Source organism: Pristis pectinata, chromosome 3, assembly GCF_009764475.1.
Source record: "Pristis pectinata isolate sPriPec2 chromosome 3, sPriPec2.1.pri, whole genome shotgun sequence".
NCBI classification, from domain to species: domain Eukaryota; kingdom Metazoa; phylum Chordata; class Chondrichthyes; order Rhinopristiformes; family Pristidae; genus Pristis; species Pristis pectinata.
In genome coordinates, this window is record NC_067407.1 from 86,883,115 (window position 1) to 86,906,102 (window position 22,988).

General features: G+C 39.7%; 1 protein-coding gene across 4 annotated transcripts in view; it reads left to right on the top strand.

Moving 5' to 3' along the window:
- Nucleotides 1–22,988, top strand: part of LOC127567834 (1-phosphatidylinositol 4,5-bisphosphate phosphodiesterase beta-1) — a 711,920-nt gene that overhangs the window by 677,985 nt on the left and 10,947 nt on the right. The window contains exon 33 of one of the 4 annotated variants that reach the window (XM_052010954.1): nucleotides 10,120–10,204. The exons of the other annotated variants lie outside the window; for them this stretch is intronic. Coding sequence (XP_051866914.1) covers nucleotides 10,120–10,173 — 54 coding nt within the window. The 3' untranslated portion in view covers nucleotides 10,174–10,204. The remainder of the gene's footprint in view (nucleotides 1–10,119; nucleotides 10,205–22,988) is intronic. 4 annotated transcript variants of the gene reach the window in all.

The following is a 22,988-nucleotide window of genomic DNA, read 5'->3' on the forward strand; positions in this document are numbered from 1 at the left end:
TAATAATGCAGCTGTGAAATATCAAAGTCATATCAGGAGGGATGTAGAAAATGACATGATCCTTTTGATCCTCTTTGAATCTGAGTGGGTTCTACAATGAAATGTTACTGTTGTGCAGGCGATAAAAGCAACCCAGTGTTCTTCCAGGAGATCAAGATGAAAGTTCATTTTTAATTCAGCGTTTAACCCATTCAATTTCCATTCACTCTATTGAGCATTCTCCAATTTTGTCAACAGAATGAAATTATTATTACATGTATACTATATTAACATGCTATATTTGACTCTATATGATCCCAAATCAAAAAAGTTAGATTCAGGACAGTGTTAGGAACTAGTACTGAATTGCAATGCATGTCTATTTAAAATAGTTAAACATAAGGAAGTTGATTTAACGTTATTCATCTTTTGCCATTAAATTGCTTTGGTGGTGCAGCAGTTAGTGCTGCCGCCTCATAGCTCCAGGGATCCAGGTTCAATTCTGACCTCTGCTGCTATGTGGAGTTTGCACATTCTCCCTGTGGGTTTCTGCTGGGTGCTGCAGTTTCCTCCCACATCCCAAAGATGTGCTAGCAGGTTAATTGCTACTGTAAATTACCCAGTGCAGGTAAGTGGTAAAAGAACTAAAGGGGAGTTGCTGGGCACGTGGGAGAACGTTGGGCTAGAGGGAAATGAGGAGGAGGACTAAGACTGATGGATTGTTCTGTTGAGAGCAGGCATGGAGCCAATGGACCTAATGGGCTCCTTCTGTTTCATAGTAAATTGTGTGTTTACTTTGCAACATATAAAATGGGGGTAATTGTATTCAAACAACAAATTATGGAGCAATTCACAATGGTCCCAATATTCTGCAGTTCACAATACTTGCATCTGTTTACTGTATCCATCCTTACTTAATACACCATGTAAGCAGAGGAACACAAATTCTCTACTGAATGAATCTCTGCCCACTATCTCCAAAGGGGTCAGTAAAAGTTCTCCCCTTGCACTTTCCTGGACACTAAGCTGGAAGATTGTGGAAGTCAGGGGTGAATGCATTCTGGATTCATCATCTGGGTCCTATTTTATAGTCTACAACTGTCCATTGAAAAGATTACATAATGGGAAAGGTTTCCCACTTTTTCATTTAAATAAAAGGGATTTAACTGCCCTGCTACTCATTGTTGAGACCAGATCTTACTGAAGTCGTCTATTCTTGCTAGTTGCAAGGCTGGTCTCTGCATTGAATAAAAGCTATAAATGTGAATGATTATGAAGTTCTAGTGTAAAAACACATGAATGATCTGCATTCCATGAGAGAGAGTGAAGAGCAATGGAGCCATAATCAATCCAAATTTCATTTTACAAGCAAGTAGTTTCATTAGAAACATAGAAAAATAAGAGCAAGAGTAGGCCATTCAGCTCTTCAAGTTTGCTCTGCCATTCAATATGATCATGGCTGACCCTCTAACTCAATACCATATACTTCTCTCCCTATACTTCTTGATGCTTTGTGTGTCCTCTCCATCTCCTTCTTAAATGTATTCAGTGACGTGGATTCCACAGGATTCTGGGGTAGACAATTCTACAGCTTCACATCCCTGTGCTTTCCCCTCCTCTTAGCCACAAGTGACTTATCCCATAACGTGATACAGAAACTCCTGGTTCTAGGTCCCCCAGCCACAGGAAACATCCTCTCTGCAGCTAGCCCATGAAACAGTGTCAGAATTTTATACGTTTCAATGTCATCTAATTTTTCTCAATTCCAGTGAATACAAGCTTAGCTGTCATAACCTCCCCTTGTACAACAGTCTACATCTCAGGAATCATTCTGGTCAGCCTTCGTTGCACACCCTCGGTAGAAAATATATGCTTTCTTTGATAGAGACCAAACCTGCACATGGTATCCATGTTCAGTCTCAAAAAATCCAATTCCATTCCAATTAATTTACTGTTTGTTTCTGATATACAAGATTTATGACATACAATTAATATTTATGTCGGCAATCCTTGTACCAATTCAGCATATCTAATAGTTAAGAGAATGCAGTCATAACTGTTAAGTGATGCATGGAACTTCCTACTCAGCAGCACTGCGGGAGTATTTTCATACTAATTGCAGCAGTTCAATAAAGAATTATGACCACCTCCTTAATCAGGCGGGCAATAAATGCAGGTCTTCTCTGTGAAACAATAAACAAGAGCTACATATTAAACTGTTCCCAAGTATATGCACACCGACCTTACACAAACCAACGATTGATTGCTTCATCTGCTCCTGGGTGCACGTCAAAGATGTGCCTATGCTGATATGCTCCAGCACTTTAATCATGCTATCTGGTGGTGCTAATTCTTATGCATGGCACTCTCCCCTGGGTATAGCAATCCTTAGCTGTGACATCACCTATAGCGTGATCTGCAAAGCCTGGTTCTTGTATGTAGCCTTTGTGTCTTCAACCAAGTTGCAGCCTTATAAACTATACTTTAGGAGTTGCTGGTACAGAAGTGTTCATTCCTTGACTACTGCCAGCACATCCCACATTGTAAGTTGAAGTGCTGGCAAATAGTACTGAATGTATTGATCTCACTTTATTGGCTATGGTCAATCTTTTCAGTTTCACTACTTTGTGATTATTGTCACCCTCAATGTTAAACTAAATTGAGGTCAATTTTAATTCTGAAGGTATATGATCTAAATATTTTTGTCCAGCTAAGTAAATTTGAACTTGCCATTTTTAAAGGTTATTTTCTTCTTCAGTTGTTCAACCAGCCATAATAATGAAACACCAACATACTTTGATGGGCTCTTGGAGGTGGAGGTTGTGCCTCCCTTGTTCTTCTGGGTGGTAGTGGTTGTGGCTTGGGAGCCGAGTCGCCAGAGTTGACCTTCTTTTGCAGCTGCACTCTTCTAGGCAAGTCAAGAATTTTTCTTCATGCTCCTGGCATGCTTTGTAAATGGTAGAACTGCTTTGGGAATTGGAAGATGAGCCATGCAGCAGAACATCCAGCCTTTAACCTGCTCTCATGGTCACAGCACTTATATGGCTGGTCCTGTTAAGCTTCTGGTCAGTGGTGACTCCCCAGAATATTGAGAGCTGAAGACTGAAGGTTGCTAATGCCATAGAATGTCAAAGGGAATGGTCAGACCCACTCATATTCAAAGGTGGCTGTTGTCCAAGTCTTTACTGTAATTGTTACTTGCCATGTCTGCCCAAACCTGTTCCTTTGGACTTGATACAGGCCAATGCAGACTCATTTGTTATTTGAAGAACTGCAAATGGAACTCAGCGCTGTGCAATTGTAAGCAAGCATCTCCTTTCTTGATCTTGTAATGAAGAGAAGTTCTTTGATGCAGCCAAAGGTGATTGGGCCATCCCTTTATTGCTCTTCTCTGTACTCCTGGTGCACCAATTCTTGAGGGAGAATGCAGGGAACAATTCCATATACAGATCTTTATGAGTGCACGAGCACGTGTGATTTTTACCATTTCACTGTCACTGCAGATCTTATGATATAATTTCCTTACCTGGCATTGAAGGGATCAAGTACCAGTGTAATGCCAGGATAAGGTCCCTTGGGGCTGCATGTTCATATTTGTGATGGCAGTTCCCTCACCTGGCAGAACTCATCTTAATAATCTCATTTTCCATTTGAATGTTTCTTTAATATTAACTTGCAGAAGAAGACTGCACAAGTCAAAAATCACCACTAGAGTGCATGGGATTAGTTGTCAATACAACATAACATTATATATGTGGAGGCATAGAGGGAGAGAGAAGTTCCCAAATTTATATCCTCCTAGTATCCTCCTAGTAATTGCTTGTTCATTCTTTCACACACTGCCCTTCAATAAAGCACCTCAGGGCAACACACCTCACTTTCTTGCCATGTGCAGCTATGTTTCCAGGGTATTTTACTGCAGATGGTGAGAGTCATGTTCTTCTGGTTCTCCAAGTGCCCACCTTTGAGCAATTGCACAACCTCAACCTTCCATTCAGCAGCACCAGTACAGATATAACGAGTTCAGATCTGTGGACAATTTCCAAGAAGGCAGGCTTGAGAAAGCAATAAGCACAAATGAGGAGAGAGTGCAAGGGCTGACACAAGCTGTTGCCCAGACATTCCAATGTCTCGTTTAGCTACTGAGCTCAGATTTCCAAACATCATTGAGCATGCCAACAAATGTTCATTGGTAGCACAATATCAACATTTCATTGGAATCATTGACACTGCTTTTCAATCTGAATCGTTTGACTGTGTCTACGATTGAGTTAACAACCTTTGTCTGTCTGGTGCTGTATGACGGCTTGACCAGGCCACAGGGTTATAATATGGCCCTCTTTGGGAGAGCTCCTTCAGACAGGATTTGCATCCCGGATTTGGTCTGAATTATTTGGACTGGTGTTTGGTTGACCGATTTCCAAGCAATGTCCAAAAATCAAACTGAAATAACATTGTCAGCTGTTGTTCATTTCTTAGTACTCTTTTTGTTGGAAAGTTGTGAATTCAAGTTTTGGCTTTGAGCACAAAAATCTAGGCATGCAACCAACCTACTGGTATTGCTGAAGGAGCAATGCAACATTGTGGATGATATCTTTCAGATGAAACATTAAATCAAAATCCTATTTGCACGCTTAAGTGGATATAAAAAATTTTGCGGCACTATTTCAAAGGTGAACACACGAGGTCCTGGACGATGTTTATCTCTTAGTGTTTCGATAACAGATTAATTGATCACGATCAATCATGGGAACTTGCTATCTGCAAATGGCAGCTACGTTTCCTATATTGAAGCAGTGATCATAAACAATAAGAAGATCCTTTGGCCCTATGCCTCCTGCATCACAGTATGCAGACTTTTCACATCACCTAAAAACCATATCTTTTCAATGGAGAGACAACAAACTAGCTAAAATCATAAGTTAATTCTGGGGACATGACAGGAGATAGAGTAGTAAAGGGATAAGGAAAACTGCTATCTAATCAACTTGGGTGATGAAAATAATCAAAAACGCTACTCGGGCAGAGATAATTCCTTCTCATTCTCGTAATCAAGGAACAGGTCAATTTCTGAGCTGAAGAAACAGTAGTTAGGGCAAGTTTCTCCAGGTACATCCAGGTACAAGACAATGGCCAGGTGTGCATATCCGTCAACAAAGAACATGTCCAAGTTAAAAGTAAAGGTAAAATCCACTTCTCTAGCTTGCTTTCTCCACTTCCTTCCTCCTGTAGCCCTTCAGCTGGACACTAATGAAATCTCCTTCAAAATGTGACTATACACTCACTGACAACAGATATACATTAAGGAACTAACAAAAAGGCTGTTACAAGAGTAACAACCTTTGTTTCTGGATGTTTTTAATTTCATTTTTTGTTAGGTAAGTCGGTTGGTAAGAGACTGAATTAATAACAATACCTTCAAGGAACAGGGTGAAAGAAAGAGTCCTCTGCAAGAGCAACCATTTTATGGAGTTACTGTTCAAACCCCTCAAATGCATGATGAGGAGGCATACCCATTGACCTGCATACACAAGATACAGTATGTGCAGGATTTGCATCCTTTAGCCCAAGGTCATTTTCCAGGGTCACCCTGGTTTAACCCTATTTGAGACATCCCTGTTACCCCACCATCCCTGCAGTTTAACAAGCTCCTTTTGTCTCCTTCCCAGTTCCAATGAAGGGTCTTCGACCTGAAACGTTAGCTCTGTTTCTCTTCCCACAGATGCAACCTGATCTGCTGGATATCTCCAGCATTTTCTGTTGACTTCCAGCATCTGCTGTTTTTTTTTATTTTGCATAATGTAAAATGCCTCTCATAATTGTTATAGGCCTATTACGATAACTTTTTTCAATCCAATTAAACTGGCACTCTGATGCTGTCACATGTAAATAAAGTCTGTATTACATTTTTAGAGGCAATTGTGCAAGGGTTTTAAATGGTCCTGTCTTATGAATCTAACTAAAGTTATTGGGAAATTAGAAGGCAAGCCCAAGTTTTTTTTTTGGTGTCAAATCTTTTGGTTGTAAACTTTCTGAAGTTGTCGGCTATGGTTGCTTTTAAAATTCTTAACCATTTGGAAGATTAGCAATTTCAATTTGTAAAAAGTACTGTAAAGGTACCAAAAACATATGTGTATGTACTGCATATCATTTTCCTTTGAGAGAACTCAAACAATTTTCATTCAATGAGAGGAGCTGCCCACTTCAACAGATTACTGCTTAAAAACAAAAATCTCACCCACTCTAATCCATTGATCCACAGTGAAGGAACTGTACAGATGTCTTATGAGGATGATCACATACCAGATTTACTGGACTTCAGTTTGTCTTCTGTTTACTTGATCCATGGATTGTATCCAGGACTGTCTTATGATCCCATAATGTATCCAGTCTTGCTATCAATTAGTAGAATGAGCTACACACCGATTGCACTTTATGCTATGCAAGACCTGTTACCAACATTACTGGTTGCATTTATCAAATTTTAACTTGGAAATCTCCTCAGGAGATCTAAAAAAATCCACTAGGAAAATTTATGATGTAAAAATGCTGTAGACACCTACTGGTATTTTGATAAATGCATCAGTACAAATTCAACCAGCCACAAAAGGCCCAATAAATACAAATACAAGGTTTGTACAATCTTTTCTGTCAAATTAGCGAGGCACTTTCATGCTTGGTTTCAAAAGAGATTAATAAAGTAGGATTCAGGGAAAATCATCTTTAGCAGTAACTTGGCCTATTACCAAAGTCCTTTCTGCAATCAACTGTTGCTATATTGGAAAAAGTTGGTTGCTGTGCAAAGCAAAATAATTGTCTTAAATATATGTAGGGGTCTAGAATAAAAACTAATGAACGCAACCTCCTGAGCCTCCCAAGAATTTGCCAAAGAAATATTTCAACCTTAGAGAGAACTACTTGCTTAGATAAGTCAGTTTTTTTAATGTTTGGAAAGGAAACCTTGTTCTATTTATATTTAATAGAAAACACAGATTAACAAAGTATTATTTCTTTGTAATATTAATATTATTCAACCATAGCATTTTATTCCTATTACAGTGACTTTTATTTTTAATTTTCTGCGTGGGACTCAGACACTGGTGGAGTCCGACAGGGGTCAATGTTGGTTTCCTGCCTTTCACTATTTTTTATCAGTGATTTGAACAAAAACATAGTGAGAGCTATTCACAAGCTAGATAATGACAGCAAGTTACTTGCAATTACAAGGATATTCAGTGATAAAAATCGATTCCACTTGGCTCTGGGTGGGATAGAGGAATGGACAATGTGGGATGCATAACTTTTAATATCGATGACCAAAGTTTGGATAGAGACGATTCCCAACATGTGCTGTGTGCTCGAGGCTTGGGGAGCAAGTAAAAGACCTGGAGGCTGTTAGATTCAGGTCACCCAAGATCTATAACCAATGCTGTGAGGTTAATGTAAAAGCAAATAAGGTGTTTGGGTTTGCTGACAAAAAAAATTAAGTGTAAATTTAAAAGAATTATTTTCTTTTTTTTAAACCCTGGCAAGTCACATCTGAGCTATTGATTTCCCCTCCAAGCCAAAAAATGTAGAAACTCTAAAGAAAGTTTGGAAAAGTCACATCTGTACGCCATCTTAATCAGGTTCAGAGCTGAGACTTTTTAAAACACTGGAGAAGCATAGACTTAAGGGAGATTTAACTGAAGACTTTAAAGTAATAGAAGGGTTAGACTCAGTTTAAGTGGATAAACTCTTCAAGCCAGTTATACTAGGCTAGACCAGGGGAAATAAATACACATAACAAAATGATAGAAATTAGGTCAAAGTGTGATCACTCTTCTAAACATACTTCATTGGCAGCAAAGTATTTCAGATGTCCTGGAGTTGTTAAAGGTGCTACGTAAATGGATTTGGTTCAACACTGAGAGGTGTTTCCTTTTGCCAAGAGTTACAAATCAATGGAGTAATTTGCCACTTAATGCAGATGGTACAGAAATTCTTCATTTAAATGAGACCTGGCAGATTTCAGACAGTGAATCGCATAGACACAGCTGTATGGGAGCTGGATCATCAGATGTCATCGTGCAGTCACTTTGCTTTTCTTGTGCTTCCTGATCCCTTCAAGACTGAGAAAAGAACTATCCAGACTTTTTCTTCCTAAGTTGCCTCAAGGTTTACCCCCATGCCTCTCCCCCACCCCCCCACCTCAATTTGGCTTCTTTGCCAAGGGAGCGTATGGCTGTGTGAAGTGGGAAAAGAATGCCTGTGGTGAGTATATAAGAGTCATATAGTGCCTACTCAGTACAGCTGCTGGTTTTTGCTGTCTTTCCTCTACGTAAATGTTGTAAGTTATCTGCAGAGATATTGTATCTAGAAATTCATCCTTGATCAGTAGTGTTAAACACATAACAGTAAAAGGCCATTAATCCAGCACAATCAGGACTTTGATGGTACCAGAATAGGAGTTTTTTTTGGACAATCAGATGGCATTGTATTAATGCTCCAACACACATTTACTTCACATTTTCCTTAAATGTTACACAGTAGAATAATACATTTTACAGTTTAAAAGGTGAATGGGAAACAAGGCCCCGGTAAGTTTAAAGGGAGTGCGAGAAACAAAACCGGGTGAGTTTACGGAGCACGAAAACAGGAGCCCCAGCGAACGGACAAGGAGTGTGGGAAGCAGAGCTCCAGCGAGTGCACAGGGAGCACAGTAAACATCACCTATCAAGCCAGATGCCAAACTATCAGGATTTCCAAAAAGATAGGGGATTATCACAGTTAGCACATTGTACTTGAATACATTTCAAAGGCAGTGTACCACACACTACTGTTACTTTAGAGCATTTTTAGTACTATTGACGGAGGATAATTTTCCAGCCTAAGACTATAAAACAGGAATAGTGGACAAGAGGTAAAAAAAGAGAGCTATGCAAGAGAAACAGATTAGCTCCATAGTCATTAATACAGAGCAAAAATAAAACAAAATGATTTTCCTACTTGTATAGATAGAGGAACTTTATATTTTACTGAACTTTGCTTCTGACATGAGACAAAGCATGAAGCATTTGATACTCGTATGTTTGTTAATGCCCATAAAATATTGTCATTTTAACAAGAAAAACATAACCTCAAAAAAACATTGGGTTTCAGTTTCTAATTCATTCAATAAATGCAGGATATGAAGTAATTTTCCTTGAACTAATCTCCGATTCTGTTCTTTTGAATAATTGTCAAAGCTTTTGTGTGTTCTGAACAAATCTATATATAAAGTAGAAGGGATTTGTGAAGATGTCAAGAAGAGGATTAAAAGATCAAAAGATCATGTGACTTGATTCAGGAAATTTGAGGCCAGGGTATTCCTGATGAGTGATATTAAAAAAAATGATTAAAAACCCAACATTTTATATAGTAATGGAAAGCTTTAAATGAATGAACTGATGTGGTAGTAAATACTTGACTAAACATTTCAAATATCCCTGACATAAATAATTCAGGAAGCAAAATTGAGACATCAATAAAGAGTACATCAAGCTGTTTTTTTTTAAAAACTCATTTCTGTTCATTGCTTTTTGACAACTAGAAAACTAAAAGAAGTGCAACATGCTCTTGCAGAACCTCTAATATATCCACTGTCAGAACACCAAGCATTGAGACATAGTGATCATGATGTTCCAACAGATGGCACCAGAGTGATTCAGAATCAAACATTTAAACATTTTTGGGCAGTTCTTTCCAGAAATTGAGTAGGTTCTCACATTGGCTTGGATTTCATTTCCATTTGGTTTTAAAAAAAACACTTTGCCTACTGTGTTTGAACTTGAAGTGCACTTGCACATGTAGTTAATGTTTAATAGGCTCTAAGCTTTATCTGAGGCAATGAAGCAGCTGTCATGCTACTTACTGAGCCGGAACAAAGCTTTTCACAGTGGTGTGGTTAACTATTTGAAGTTGGCATCTTAAAGTAATGAAGTCTGAAATAATTAAAATTGATATATATTTTAGATATGTCTTTGAAATGACCATTTTATCATATTTTGCAAAATTACTTAAAATTGTGCAGATTTTAAGGTACATGTTATGTGTGTTTTTCAATCAATTTCTGTGATGCTTCTTTATAATATTATTTTCATTCTCCCCATTTTGCTGCAGTATTTGCAAGACATTGAGGCAGAATGCTCTGAAAAAAATGTTGCTCTTGAGTAATCCCCCCTCAGAACTCTGTGTTACTTTCCCTGTAAGTACAGACAAAGACAAAAATCATTGTGCACAAAATGCAATCGTTATTCCTTATTTTAATTATTGGTTCATCAGTTTGTTTTTCTGAATTATTGTGTCTGATTTCTCCAGCACATGTGAAAATAACAGTCGAATCATTGTGTTATTATGCTAGCATGCATCCAAATTTGTTGTCATGATTACAGAGGAATAAAAAAAATTTCATTGCCAATCACTGACCCCATTAGCTGATTAGAGCATATGTTCAGACAGGAAGTTCCGTAGACTCTGCCTAGCAACAGAAAATGGTAATAATTCACCATTGGCTAAAGAGCAGCTTGCTAATGGGTGTGATCTGGTACTGCTATCAATGGAAATGAATTTGTTGCCTTAGTAACTTGCTTGTCCCCTGGCATTGTGAAGACTGGCTACTTGTTTCACTAGCAGCTTGTTTTAAACTATCAATTGTATGATATTTGCCTGAGTTTAGCCTTGGGCACAAGATTAATCAGACTGCTCAAACAAGGGAATATTAGCAAATGTTAATGTTGTTTCAGTGATTGGGATTATTACAAAACTTTACTTTTTTGAAAATTCTGCACTGGATGCAGAGTTTTCTTTCGGAGTTTGTAATTTAGGTTAATAATTAGCTAGGGACTTAAACTGCAGCATATTTTTCATGTTATAACTGTTATAAATTGAAAAAGCATTTTTACTTTACACTAATTAAGTAGCTTGTTGCTATTTTAGGTTTGACCAAAGACACTCGTTGTCCATGCACCCACTAAGAGTATTAATTCATTGTAGTACATTTTGAAGGGTATAACACCTTCATGCCTATCATACTAATGATTTATGGTGCCTACTATAAAGGAGAACTCCTACTCCATTACTAAAGGTATTAAAAGCCTCTTAACAGATTCTTTAGAGATGATATAATATTTCTAATGAGAAATTGGGGAAATTATTTTTCATATTGAATTTTAAAATAATAAACCTGACAGAGATTGAGCACATGTAAGAATGTTAACTTTATTTTATGGGGATGTTTGCAGCATATGTTGCTCATCTCCAAATGCTCTCAAGAAAGTGGTGATAAGCTGCCTTGTTGAACTGTTGGCATCCTCCTGGTGAAAGTGCTCCCAAAAAGGAAGCTCCAGGATTTCGACCCAGTGATAATGATGGATCAGCAATACTTTTCCAAGTCACAGTGAAGTTTGACTTGGAGGAGAAACTGCATATGGTGGCATTGCCAACTACCTGCTACCTTTGTCCTTGATGGTAGAGGCTCTGGTTTGGGAGATGCTGTCAGAGTAAACTGGATGAGCAGTTACAATACATTTTGCAGGTGGTGCACCTTCCAGTTATAGTGCACCAGTAATGGAACATTTACCCTGGTGCAGGAGGTGCCAATCAAGTGTCTGCTTTGCCCGACATAGTGTTGAGCCTCTTGTGTGTTTCACCCATCCAGGCATATAGGGAATAATATGAAGTCTTTTGTCTGCTTGTAGGCCTAACAGAGTCAGTTGGTCCACAGATCCTCACCTTTCCTTCAGTATTAAGCACATCTGTAATTTTTCTTTTTTTTTGCTGTGGATTAACTCAGAGGGTATACACAACAGAAGTGAAAAGTACTTCAAAGAAGTGCATTGGGGAACTGGGGCCATGTGGTCATCTGAGGAGATGGTGGAGAGTATGGCGAATAGTGAACATGTAAACTAAATGGCATAAATTTTACAGACAGGAATACCAGGACTAGATTTGAGGATACATCCAGATAGATATACTGCTGAGGCCAGTATCACGGTATTCAACAAGAATAGAGAGTATGAGTATCGGGCTGCATACCTGAGAGAAATGAAAGCTGAGCACCTGTATGTCTACATCTGTGGATCTGTCTCTAGTTCTGTTCATGAGATGGGCAAGTCATTAAAGCTTTCAGGTGAGAATGTAGCAAAAAGCAAACCAACTTTTCATCTGGAATCTATAAGGAAAAATAGCAAAAATGAGTGTGTTTGCAAAAAAAACTTACTGAATATTTTAAATCTTAAATGGTATAAACAAGATTAAGTAACATTGCCTCTGAAGATCCCCGGGGGAGTTGACAGACTCCTGCCAGGAATACGATTGAATCCTGCTGGTTTTCATCTAGAGATAATGTGGGCCTCCTGCCAACTTTCAGGCCCAAAAGGGGCTAAATTCAGTAGCCCATGAAAACAGGCATGAAAATTGCAAGCTGTGATTAACCATACCTGGGCAATAGCATGTCCAGTGCTAATTTCAATGATTTTAGCATGTAGGCAGCATCAACCATGTTGTAGATCTGCTGGATGCATCTGTAAGGACTCAATATCACGAGCAGCCAGCTCCAGTTAAAGCTAACCTACAGTGTTTGATGGGGAATCGGTGACTCTTGGAGAGGTGCATCATCACCGGAGCATTTGCACAGGAAATATTAACAATGATCTGGAAAACAATGAAGAATGCCTCAACATGGGATAATGTAAATTCCCATGTTTTCCAACTTTTTCACTGGAGGCCTTAGTGCAAAGTATGTGACACATCCACTATCCACACAGAACCAGGTGTTCTGCACTCATGTCAAGGCAATGGGAGTAGATAGCCATGGAGGTCAATGCCAAGAATTGAATCCCAAGGACCAAGATGTAGTGCCACAGGAAGTTCAGTGACAGGTCTTTAACTGTGACAGCTAAATCATCAAAATGGACTGCACAATACTCATCGACTCCCCTCTCCTTTGCAAGGTGACATGGTAGCTGCCTCTTGTTCGCCTTTGTAGTTTCTCATACAGTTGGCACAGTGAGCTGCTCCATAATAAAGGGATGAGTTCCGTCAGGATACCCTGCGGCAGCCTGCACGAGACAGACGCATGGTCACAAAGGCATCATTTGACAACACGGCTGCTGATCTTGGGGTGGAACCCATGCTTACACAAAAACCATGCTGCCACATCAAATCTATTGGAGCAGATTGCTGACATGCTGAAATGTTGCTTGCTTGTGCCTGGACTGGTCAGGAGAAGTCCAACTGCAGTTGGCAGAGTGGGTGCCTTGATTTGTGAGGCCCCCTTGACACCAGCTATCTAGCAAGCAACCAAGGAGGAGGTTGAGTACGAGGATCAGGAGAAGGGGAGGAGGGGTGTTGGAGATCCCATCTGCTTGGATGTTGGTGACGACATATCCTGAGAAGAAACAGTGCAAACACAAGCCCAAATTCCTTTTCACCAGCAGTGCAAAATCTCCCTTTTATTTTGTCATAGTGCCCATTTGGCCATACAGCTAAATCCAATGTCATCACAAAATAACCATTCTTAACACATCTGTAAATGAAACCTTGCCATAGTCTTCACCACAGTCAATTAATTACCTTTGTGCATTTGCTAAGTGCCTTAGCACACAGTGCTCTGACACAGCAGCTGGATGTTGAGAAAGTGGAATCTCTTTCAATCCCACTACATATAGTGCTTGGAAAGCAAAATGTATTCAGTCATCAACATCTTGCATTGGAGAAAGGCTGCAACATAAGAGCTTTGTTTGGTCTCTCAGCCTGCTGATCTGTGGCAAGAGAGAAAGAAAGGTAGTCAGCTCACTTTGAACAGAAAGCCTTAGTGACTTCCTTTGTGTCAGATATTTAAAAGTTAATTGCCATTAGCAGTATGTGATTTGCATGCTCAGAGGTTGCAGCAGCAGTTGCTGCAAACCATAGGTTTCAGTAAGATCATCCTATGGAAGCACAGACATCTCAAATTCTTCTTCACCGAGGCTTGGGTTAAGGAATTGCTGCCGGAACAAGCTGGGCAGATGCACCCTTCCCCAGCAGCTCTACAATCATCCCTCTGGCAACGAGTTGTAAATATCAACCACTCTCTGTGTAAAAACCTTTCCTCTCAAATCCCCTTTAAAACTCCTTCCTCTCACTTTAAACCTTTGCCCTCTTCGTTTTGCTATACCTACCACGAGGAAAAGATCATACTCCTCCCGGTGTGATGTGGTATCTGTGTCCTCTGCTGATTCAGCTCAGTCATTCCTATGAATGTACCCCTGCCAGCAATCCTCTCCAACGGACTGATGCAGCAACATGACTTTTATTGTAAGCATGTGTGCATGGGTTCCACACCAGAATCAAATGATGACTTTGTGACCTAGTAGCTGCCTTCTGCAGGTCACTGCTCAGTACCTCAGGATTTGCAAAAGCCTTGAATTCAGCAAAATGCCTTGTAGTATTAGCCATTCACTGTAGACTTTTGCAACTTGGAACATCTTTAGAAATCATCAACATCTGCAACAGCAGCCAGAAGAAATAAACGGCAAACTAACCTATACTTAGATACAGTGGGGAGGGAAGAAGGGAATGCTGTTTAATGGTGTTCCGACATGTGCAGTTAAGAGAGAGCTTTAACTGGAGCACTTAAACCTAAAAAGAAATCACTGGCTGTAAATCAGCACTGAGGCTGGATTGGCCTCATAATCTATCTGCTCTGCATATTTTCAGTCGGCAAGCACCATGTGCTTCTACGGCCCTTCACATTAAGATGCCCAGCATGATTTTTCCCCACACATATGCGTGCAGATTACAGAGGGCATTTTGGAGCATTAAAGTTGCTCACACCATCCAAAGACTGGAAATTAGTATTCCCAGTTTTTCATGTCTCTTTAATGTGGATTTTTTGCAAGAAGACAGTGTCTTATTAGAAGAATGTCTTGGGAATGAATGGAAAGCACCTCCATCAGAGACAGTGGTTAGCTGACTGCATGAGCAAATTTCAGTACTGGGTGCAGAAATCATAAATTTGATAGGAAAGGTTTCATGAGATATGATTTTCCTTAATTTCTGTACCATACTAGTGACGTGACTTTATCACACTAGTTAACAATCTAATTTCAGATACTGGACTACGTGATAGGTCTCAAATTAAGTTGTATTTAGTAATGGTTCCACCATGGGACCACCACAGTGATGGTGAGATGTGCTGCAATGTAAAAAATGTTGAAATTAAAAATACTTATTATCAATCAAAGAATAAAGGTTGATGTATTTATTAATGTAACTATAAGCTTGACTATCTAAACATCTAGACAACTGGAAAACACTTTGTTTGCTCTGGACAGCTGTTCATCTAGTTCTGAACAGTCTTCTTTCCAAAACACATATTAGGCCTAGAAGGGTTCCAAAAACCCTTGTCTGCTTGTAGGCCTAACATGGTTAGTAGATCCACATGGCCACAGATCTTACCTTTCATTCAGTAAGGGAAGTGAAATGGTATTTGTTCAGTTAAAAAAACTAGCATATGTCTCTGAAGCACCAAGGGAGTGATTGTCTCTTTAGGCCCTGAAGGAACTCAGGGTCACTTGGTCATCGAGTACCTCACCCGCTTTGGGTAGACTGTTTACTGATTGGCAGAACCACTGATATAAACATGAGTAACAAAACTCTCAGGCCTAATCTCCAAGGGACACCTTTGATCCAAGATCCTCGAGCAGATTTACTAGTTACTAATAATAACGCAAAAATGTAATAAGTAGCAGAAGAATTTTAGTACAGCACAACATCGTGAGCCGAAGGGCTTGCTCCTGTGCTGTACTGTTCTATGTTCCAAGAAATTTGGGGTGACAGTGGTGCAGCAGGCACAGCTGCCACTTCACAGCTCCAGCGACCAGGGTTCAATCCTGACCTCTGGTGCTGTCAGTTAGCATTTGCACTTACTCCCTGCGACTGCATGGGTTTCCACATCCAAAAGAGAAGAGGATTAGTCGGCTAATTGGCCAGCGTAAGTTGCTGCTCATATGTAGGTGAGTGGTAGGATCAAGGGAAAGTTGATAGGAATATGGAGAGAAGAAACTGGGATTAGTGTAGCTTTAGTGTAAATGGATGCTTGATGGTCACCATAGACTGAATGCGCTGAAGAGTGTGTTTCCATGCTGAATGACTCTATGACTAAGCCATGCTGCCCTTTAAGGCTACTCTGCCATTCAGTAAGACCACAGCAGATCTGATTATTGGCCTTAACTCCTCCTCGCTGCCAAATCATGTTTGATTTCACTGGAGTCCAAAAGTTTATCCATCACTGCCTGGGAAATACTTAAATACTTAAGTATTTCCCAGGATTTAATTAATCCAGGGAATCCTCTCTGCACTGCCTTCAATATAAATGTGCTCACTCTTAGCTAAGGGAAACAAACAGGAGGCAATGGTGCAGATGTGGCCTCTCCAAAGTCCTCTGTAATTTTGACAAGGCTCTCCTATCTCTGTACTCCTTCCCCTTTGCAATAGAGACCAACATTCATCTGCTTCCTGAATTATTTGTTGTATATGCCCAGTAACTTAGTGCTTCCTGTACAAGGATACCTAGATCTCTTTGAATATCAGCCTTTATTAGTCTTTCACTGTTAAAGGAAAGTTCTATTTTTCCATTCTTTCAAAAAAAATGGATTTCCTCACATTTCCCCACATTACACGCCATTATTTAGTCCACTCATTCAACCTTTTGGAGAGCCTTTGGTCTGGAAGCTTTTCTGTGATATTTCTTGAACATAAAAATGTCAATACATGGCTCTGGAATGCTGTTTATAAGAACTCTTAAAAGATTGCAAGATTTGTTAGCTCTGGTTGAAAAATAATTGTCTTCTGTATCCTTGCATAATGCTCTTCTGTTTGAACAACAGACAGCAACACTGGTCAAATTTCTCACTGCTGCCCGTCACTTAGACACACAGCCAAGAGCTTATCAGCCAGTGTTTAAAGGCACAGGCACGCAACACCGCCGGCACTTATCCAGCTTCTGGAGAGTGCCGCTGGTGTTTTGCTAGTTACTTCATCAAAGCTGCTCCAGTGATTCCTGAAGTCAGGGACAGGGCTCCTGGTTTACTGACAGGCATCTCGAGAGGCTGATGGATCACATCAGCTGCAAGAGTGTCCTCTGTTCAGGAGGCCTATAGAGACTAGGGCTGCCAGCAATAATTTTAAAAGTAAGGGGCAGGATACTTTGTGGAGGGATAGATAATTTCCCAATGAAATATTGGACTCCCATCCGCTGCAGGACCATCGAGTACCCTGACAGGGCCACAGCCAGGCACTCCTGGCAGTAACTGCCAGGGGAGAGTCTGTAAGGACGTGAGTGCAGTCTCTGAATGCCTGCACCCTGGGGAGGCTTGTGGTGCAGGCAAAGTGTCCAGTTCTACTCTGCCTGCTCCTGTGGTTTGACAGGGAAGTGGATGAAGTCTGATCTGGTTGAAGCATCAATGAGTTCCCCAACGCAAGTGACCAACTAACTGTGAAATGTGGCATTTTAAGGCAGCTGCAGGCTGGAATGATCCCATGGCTGGGAGATTGAGAGCTGGGGCAATTTGGACCCTTTGGATGCCTGTGTTACCTGCACACCCATGTAATCCATGAAGAGTAGTCTTGGGCATAGACAAATGAGCAATGGAAGGCAGGTTTCATTGCAGCAAAGTGCTTGAGGATTCTAGGAAGGGTGAGTGTTGAGGATAGGCAGTGTCCAGAGTATGAATGAGCTTCCAGAGTAGTGTGAAGCAGTCTGACTGTGGAGGCAGATTTGGTGCAATCTAAAGTGTTAGTAAAAACTGGCTCTCTGTGAATCAACTGTACCAGTCATCATTCATGTTTCAATTTTTCTTACAAACTAGCAGGCCATTTCAGCCCATAAAGTCTATGCCGGCTCACAGAGCAATTCTAATACCTCACTGATTTTCCTGTGTAATCTATTCTTCCCACATTTCCATCAACTCCCCTCAGCCTCTACTGAGGGGAATTTACCTACCAACCTGCACATCTTTGGGATGTGAGAGGAAACCCATGGAGTCACAGGCAGAACATGCAAACTCCACATCGACAGCACCAGAGGTCAGGATTGAACCCAGGTCACTGGTGTTGGGAGATAGCAGATCTACTATTTGTGCCACATAATGGTCAATGTTTCATCTCAGTGCCATTTTCTTGTACTAGCCCCATCCCTTGATTCCCTAAATATCTAAAATTCTATCAATTTCATTCTTGAACTCAGCAACTGAGTCCCCACAGCTGGAAAATTCCAAAAACTCCCCACTTCCTTCTTCTCATCTCTGCCTTAATCAGTTGACTCTTTATTTTAGACTGTGGCCCTGGCTGTACCTGCCCAGCAAAGAGGATCACTCCTGTGTCCATCCTATCATGTCCACAAAAGAATTTGGTACAGTTCATTCTTTTAAACTTAAGAGAATACAGGTCCAGGCTTCTTAACCTCTCCTCATAAGAGTTTATCCTCCCTGATGTAGAGAGACCAAACTTCTGCACAATATTCCAGATGCAGTGTCACCATCTCTCAATATAACTGGAGCAAGATGTCTCCATTAGGGTAGGCACAGTGGTTAGCTTAACGCTTTTACAGTGCCAGCGACCCGGGTTCAATTCCCGCCGCTCTCTGTAAGGAGTTTGTACGTTCTGCCTGTGTCTGTGTGGGTTTCCTCCGAGTGCTCTGGTTTCCTCCTACATTCCAAAGACGTACGGGTTAGGAAGTTGTGGGTATGCTATGGTGGCGCCGGAAGCGTGGCGACACTTGCGGGCTGCCCCCAGAACACTGCATTTCAAAGTACATGTGACTAATAAAGAAATCTTATCTCATCTTTCTTGTACTCAAATCCTCTTGCAAATTGCTTATTGTATCTGGATGTTAACTTTTAATGGTTTAAGTACAAGGACACCCAGATCTCTCCAAATACCAGAACCTTTTAGTTTCTTACCATATTAAAGAAAATCATTTCTATTTTTACCACTAAACTGGATGATCTCACGTTCTCCACTTCATATTCCATCGGCCATGTCCTCACCCATTCACTTAACAGTCTACATTCCCCTGAAGTCTCTCCTGCATTCTCCTCACAATTCGCACTGCCACCAAATTTTGTATTACATGTTAGAAATTCTTAAAACATCCTGAAATGTTCACAAAATTTATTAACACGACATCATCTCATGATTTTCAATTTTGCAACATTTGTTTCTTCTGCATTGTATAGATGAATTTCTGTAACTTTTTCTTCTTCACTAATTAGGTTCACACTTATCTTTGTTTTCTCAGCAAACACGAATACAATACACTCAGTCCCTTCATCTACATCAATAACGTAAATAGTAAAGAGCTGAAAGTCCAGTGCTCCATGAGCCACCCTACTAATTCCAGCTTGCCAACATGAAAATAACCAATTTATTCCAACTTTCTGTTTGCTGCCAGTAAACCGATCTTCAGTTCTCCATCCATGCTAATACCACAAGCCTTTATCTTGTTTTTATCACCATCTTTATCTATATATAGTATTTTATCAAGTGCCTTTTGGAAATCCAAATTTACTTCATTCACAAGTTGCCCTTTTATTCATCCTATTCATTCCACAAAGAACTCCAAAAGTCCAACTTAATTTCCTTTTCATAAAAATCTTATGATTTGCTAAATTTCTTGTTACTACTTCTTTAACAGTGAACTTCTTCCTGTTGATGGATATTGGGTTAACTGGTTTTCTGTTTCCCAATTTCTCTTTCCATCCTTTCCTGAATAACAGCATTATATTTGTGGTTTTCCAATCTGTTTGGAACTTTCCAGAACTAGGAAACATCAAAAGATCATACTCAATACATCCCCCATCTCTTTGGCCACTATTAAAAATGATTTTCTGTTTCCTTTTATCCAGTTTATAGCTCCAACCTTAATACATTCTGATCATGTGTTTCCAAAAAGGGACCACATAAAGTTTCCTAAAATCAGTTTTTTTTAAAAGATCACTACTTTTCTTACACTGTTGAAGAGTCCCAATGAATTTGTTAGGCAGTATTTGCCTTACAGGAATCCCTTGACTTTTATTTAACACTCATGCATCTTCATTAGCAATGGATCAATAATTTTTCCAGTGATGTCAAATTGACACATTCATAGATGTCGCTTCTGTCCTTTATCACTCAAACCAAATATATTCAGTGGCTAAAATGAAACTTACAAAGTATGTGGAATATTTGTCTGTGGTTCACTGATTTCAGTAGTTTTATTTCATTTCAATCATCTGGTTTTTTTTTGATTACATGAAGAAATCTAAAGAAGAAACTGTTGAGAAAAGTATTATTATCACAGTTGAGCTTTTCCTCTCTCTCTGTGTTAACAAATAACTGCTGGCCATTAGTCCACATTCCTGAATTCATTGTTTTAATTAAACAGCTAATTGCTCTGTAGTGTCCTGGTCACACAGCATTCTCTGCTACCAACAAGTTACAGAGAATATTTAGCCAGGAATTTTATAGAAACCTGACCCCTGAAGAGAGTGCTGCTTTAAGTGCACATTCTGGGTATGGCCTTGAATGAGTAGAAGGCTTCTCCTTTAAAAATAAGACTTCATCATCATCATCTCTCGTGGTGTCTTTTTTTTACACACACTCACTTAATGTTACTATTACCACATCTCCCTAGTTCAGAATTTTCTGTGCTTCTATAGCCTTGATTACTACCTGATCCATATACGAGGGAGATTTAGTTTAAATTGGCATTCTGGTTGGGACAGACATTGTGGCCGAAGGGCCTATTCCTATGCTGTACCGTTCCGTGTTCAATGAAGTACCTGGATTTCCCTCATTCCTTCTGGGAAATGGCACAGCTTCCAAAGAAAGAATCTTGTGTCAAATCTTCTCTCATTTTGCACCTTTGCATCTGGTTTTCCCTATTCATTTACAATAATATCATCAATATCATCCATTGGATGCAATTTGATATGTACACTATTTCTGTCTACCCCTCTACAACCACCATATTATAATACTGTGTATCAACATGCAATGCTACATGGACTGCAATTTCTTCAAATTATTGGGAAGACTGATCAAATTGTGGTGGGGGTGGATGACAGGCTTCATTGCTTTAGTGTTACTTGCTTTGCTTGACTTGGGCCAAACCTGACAATGTTAAATCAGATGTGAGTTGCAAACTAAGTTAAACTTCCAACCTCATTTCCACTCCATGATAAAGGTTGCACGCTTCCACTCCCTTCTCGCTTCCTGTCTGAGCCCATCTACTGGAAGACATTCATTTTCCAATGATGATGTGATGAAAAACATTAGTAAATATTGCCATTCACAATATAGTTTTTTTAAATGGAACAAAGTGTCAACTAAACTTTTATCTCTTGGCTTGATTATCCCAATGCTCTCCTTTCCAATTCCCCAGAAACTTATACTTATCCAAAACGCTGCTTTTCTCATCCTAACTTACACCAAACACAGTTCTCTCATCATCTATGATAGTTTCCAAGTGTAATTTTAAAATTCATGTGTTTAAATCCTTCTATGGCACTTCCAATTTTCTTCCCCATCTTTGTAAACTCCACCAACCCACCCACATTTCTAATCTAGTGTTCAGCCTCTTGTGCACTTTGACTTGTCCATCTACTAATAGTGGCTGTGCTTTCTAAGGTCCAAGTTCTGGATGACCTCCCTCTAACCTTCGTCACCTCTGCAAGCCCCTTAAAAAGGTATTCTATAAACCAATTCTTTAAATAAGCTTTTGGCCACTGCCTTTGGAGTGTTGCCAATTTCTGGCCTTGACTGTTAACTTTAAAGAGGTAATTTAAGTCTATCATCTCTATCCCTCAATTACTTTTTAAGCATAAGCAGCAATATTTTTATATTGCTGTTTCTTAAAAGTATGCCAATCAGTTTAACTCAATGTGTGAGCTAACTATTAACTGCTTGTTGACAGTATGAATAGCTTGCAGATTAACTGGTTTTTGAATGCATCCTTAAATAATACACAACAGTGGCTAAAGAGAACAAGTATTAAGTACTTGGAAAACAAGCCTTACTTGTGCTTTCATTTGTCATTATTTCCAAAATTTACATATATAGGGACTGATACTAAACTAGATAGGAAAAAAACGAAACTGAATGTGAAACATCCATATTCAATTAATTTAAAATAGACAGCAGTTCCAGCAAAGTATCTGCAAATGTTGCATAATTTATTAGCCATTCAACTGAAAGAATTGCTTGTTAGACAGATATGTCCTTTGGTATTTCTTGGCTGCTTTTAAAATATGATGGGAAATTTATTAAATATTGTCATTCTCAAAATAGTTTTTTTGCAATGAAACAAGGTATCAACAAAACTCCCGGCAAAATGGCTGTCATATCTTTTAATCACGGCATCCCCAGTTCAGTTCTTACAACTAAAGCCAAATATTCACAAAGCCAACTTTACAAATGGGCTATCTCAGTCTTCTCCATTGGGAGCAATTAAGAGAAGATATCTTTATTAGTCACATGTACATCAAAACACACAGTGAAATGCATCTATGCTTAGAATGTTCTGGGAGCAGACTGCAAGTGTTGCCTTACTTCTGGAGCCAACATAGCACGCTCACAACTTCCTAACCCATACATCTTTGGAATGTGGGAGGAAACCCACGCAGTCACGGGGAGAACATACAAACTCCTTACAGACAGCGGCCGGAATTGAACCCGGGTCATTAGCACTGTAATAATGTTACGCTAACCGCTACACTAATGTGCCTGCCCAATTAGCAGCAAATTACAAACATCCACAAATACCCACCAATGAATGGGAGGTTGAGAGAAGCAGAACTGCATGGTACAGATATGTACTCCTGATGGCTTCTGATCTACCCTGTGTACATTTGAGAGTTCAGGCAGGAAGGATCAAACTTACTCCAGTGTAAGTTTCAATCAATTTAAGATTACTAGATGTGCTTTGCTATTATGTAGAAAAGACCTGTCATTTTTGGCTTACCACTGTG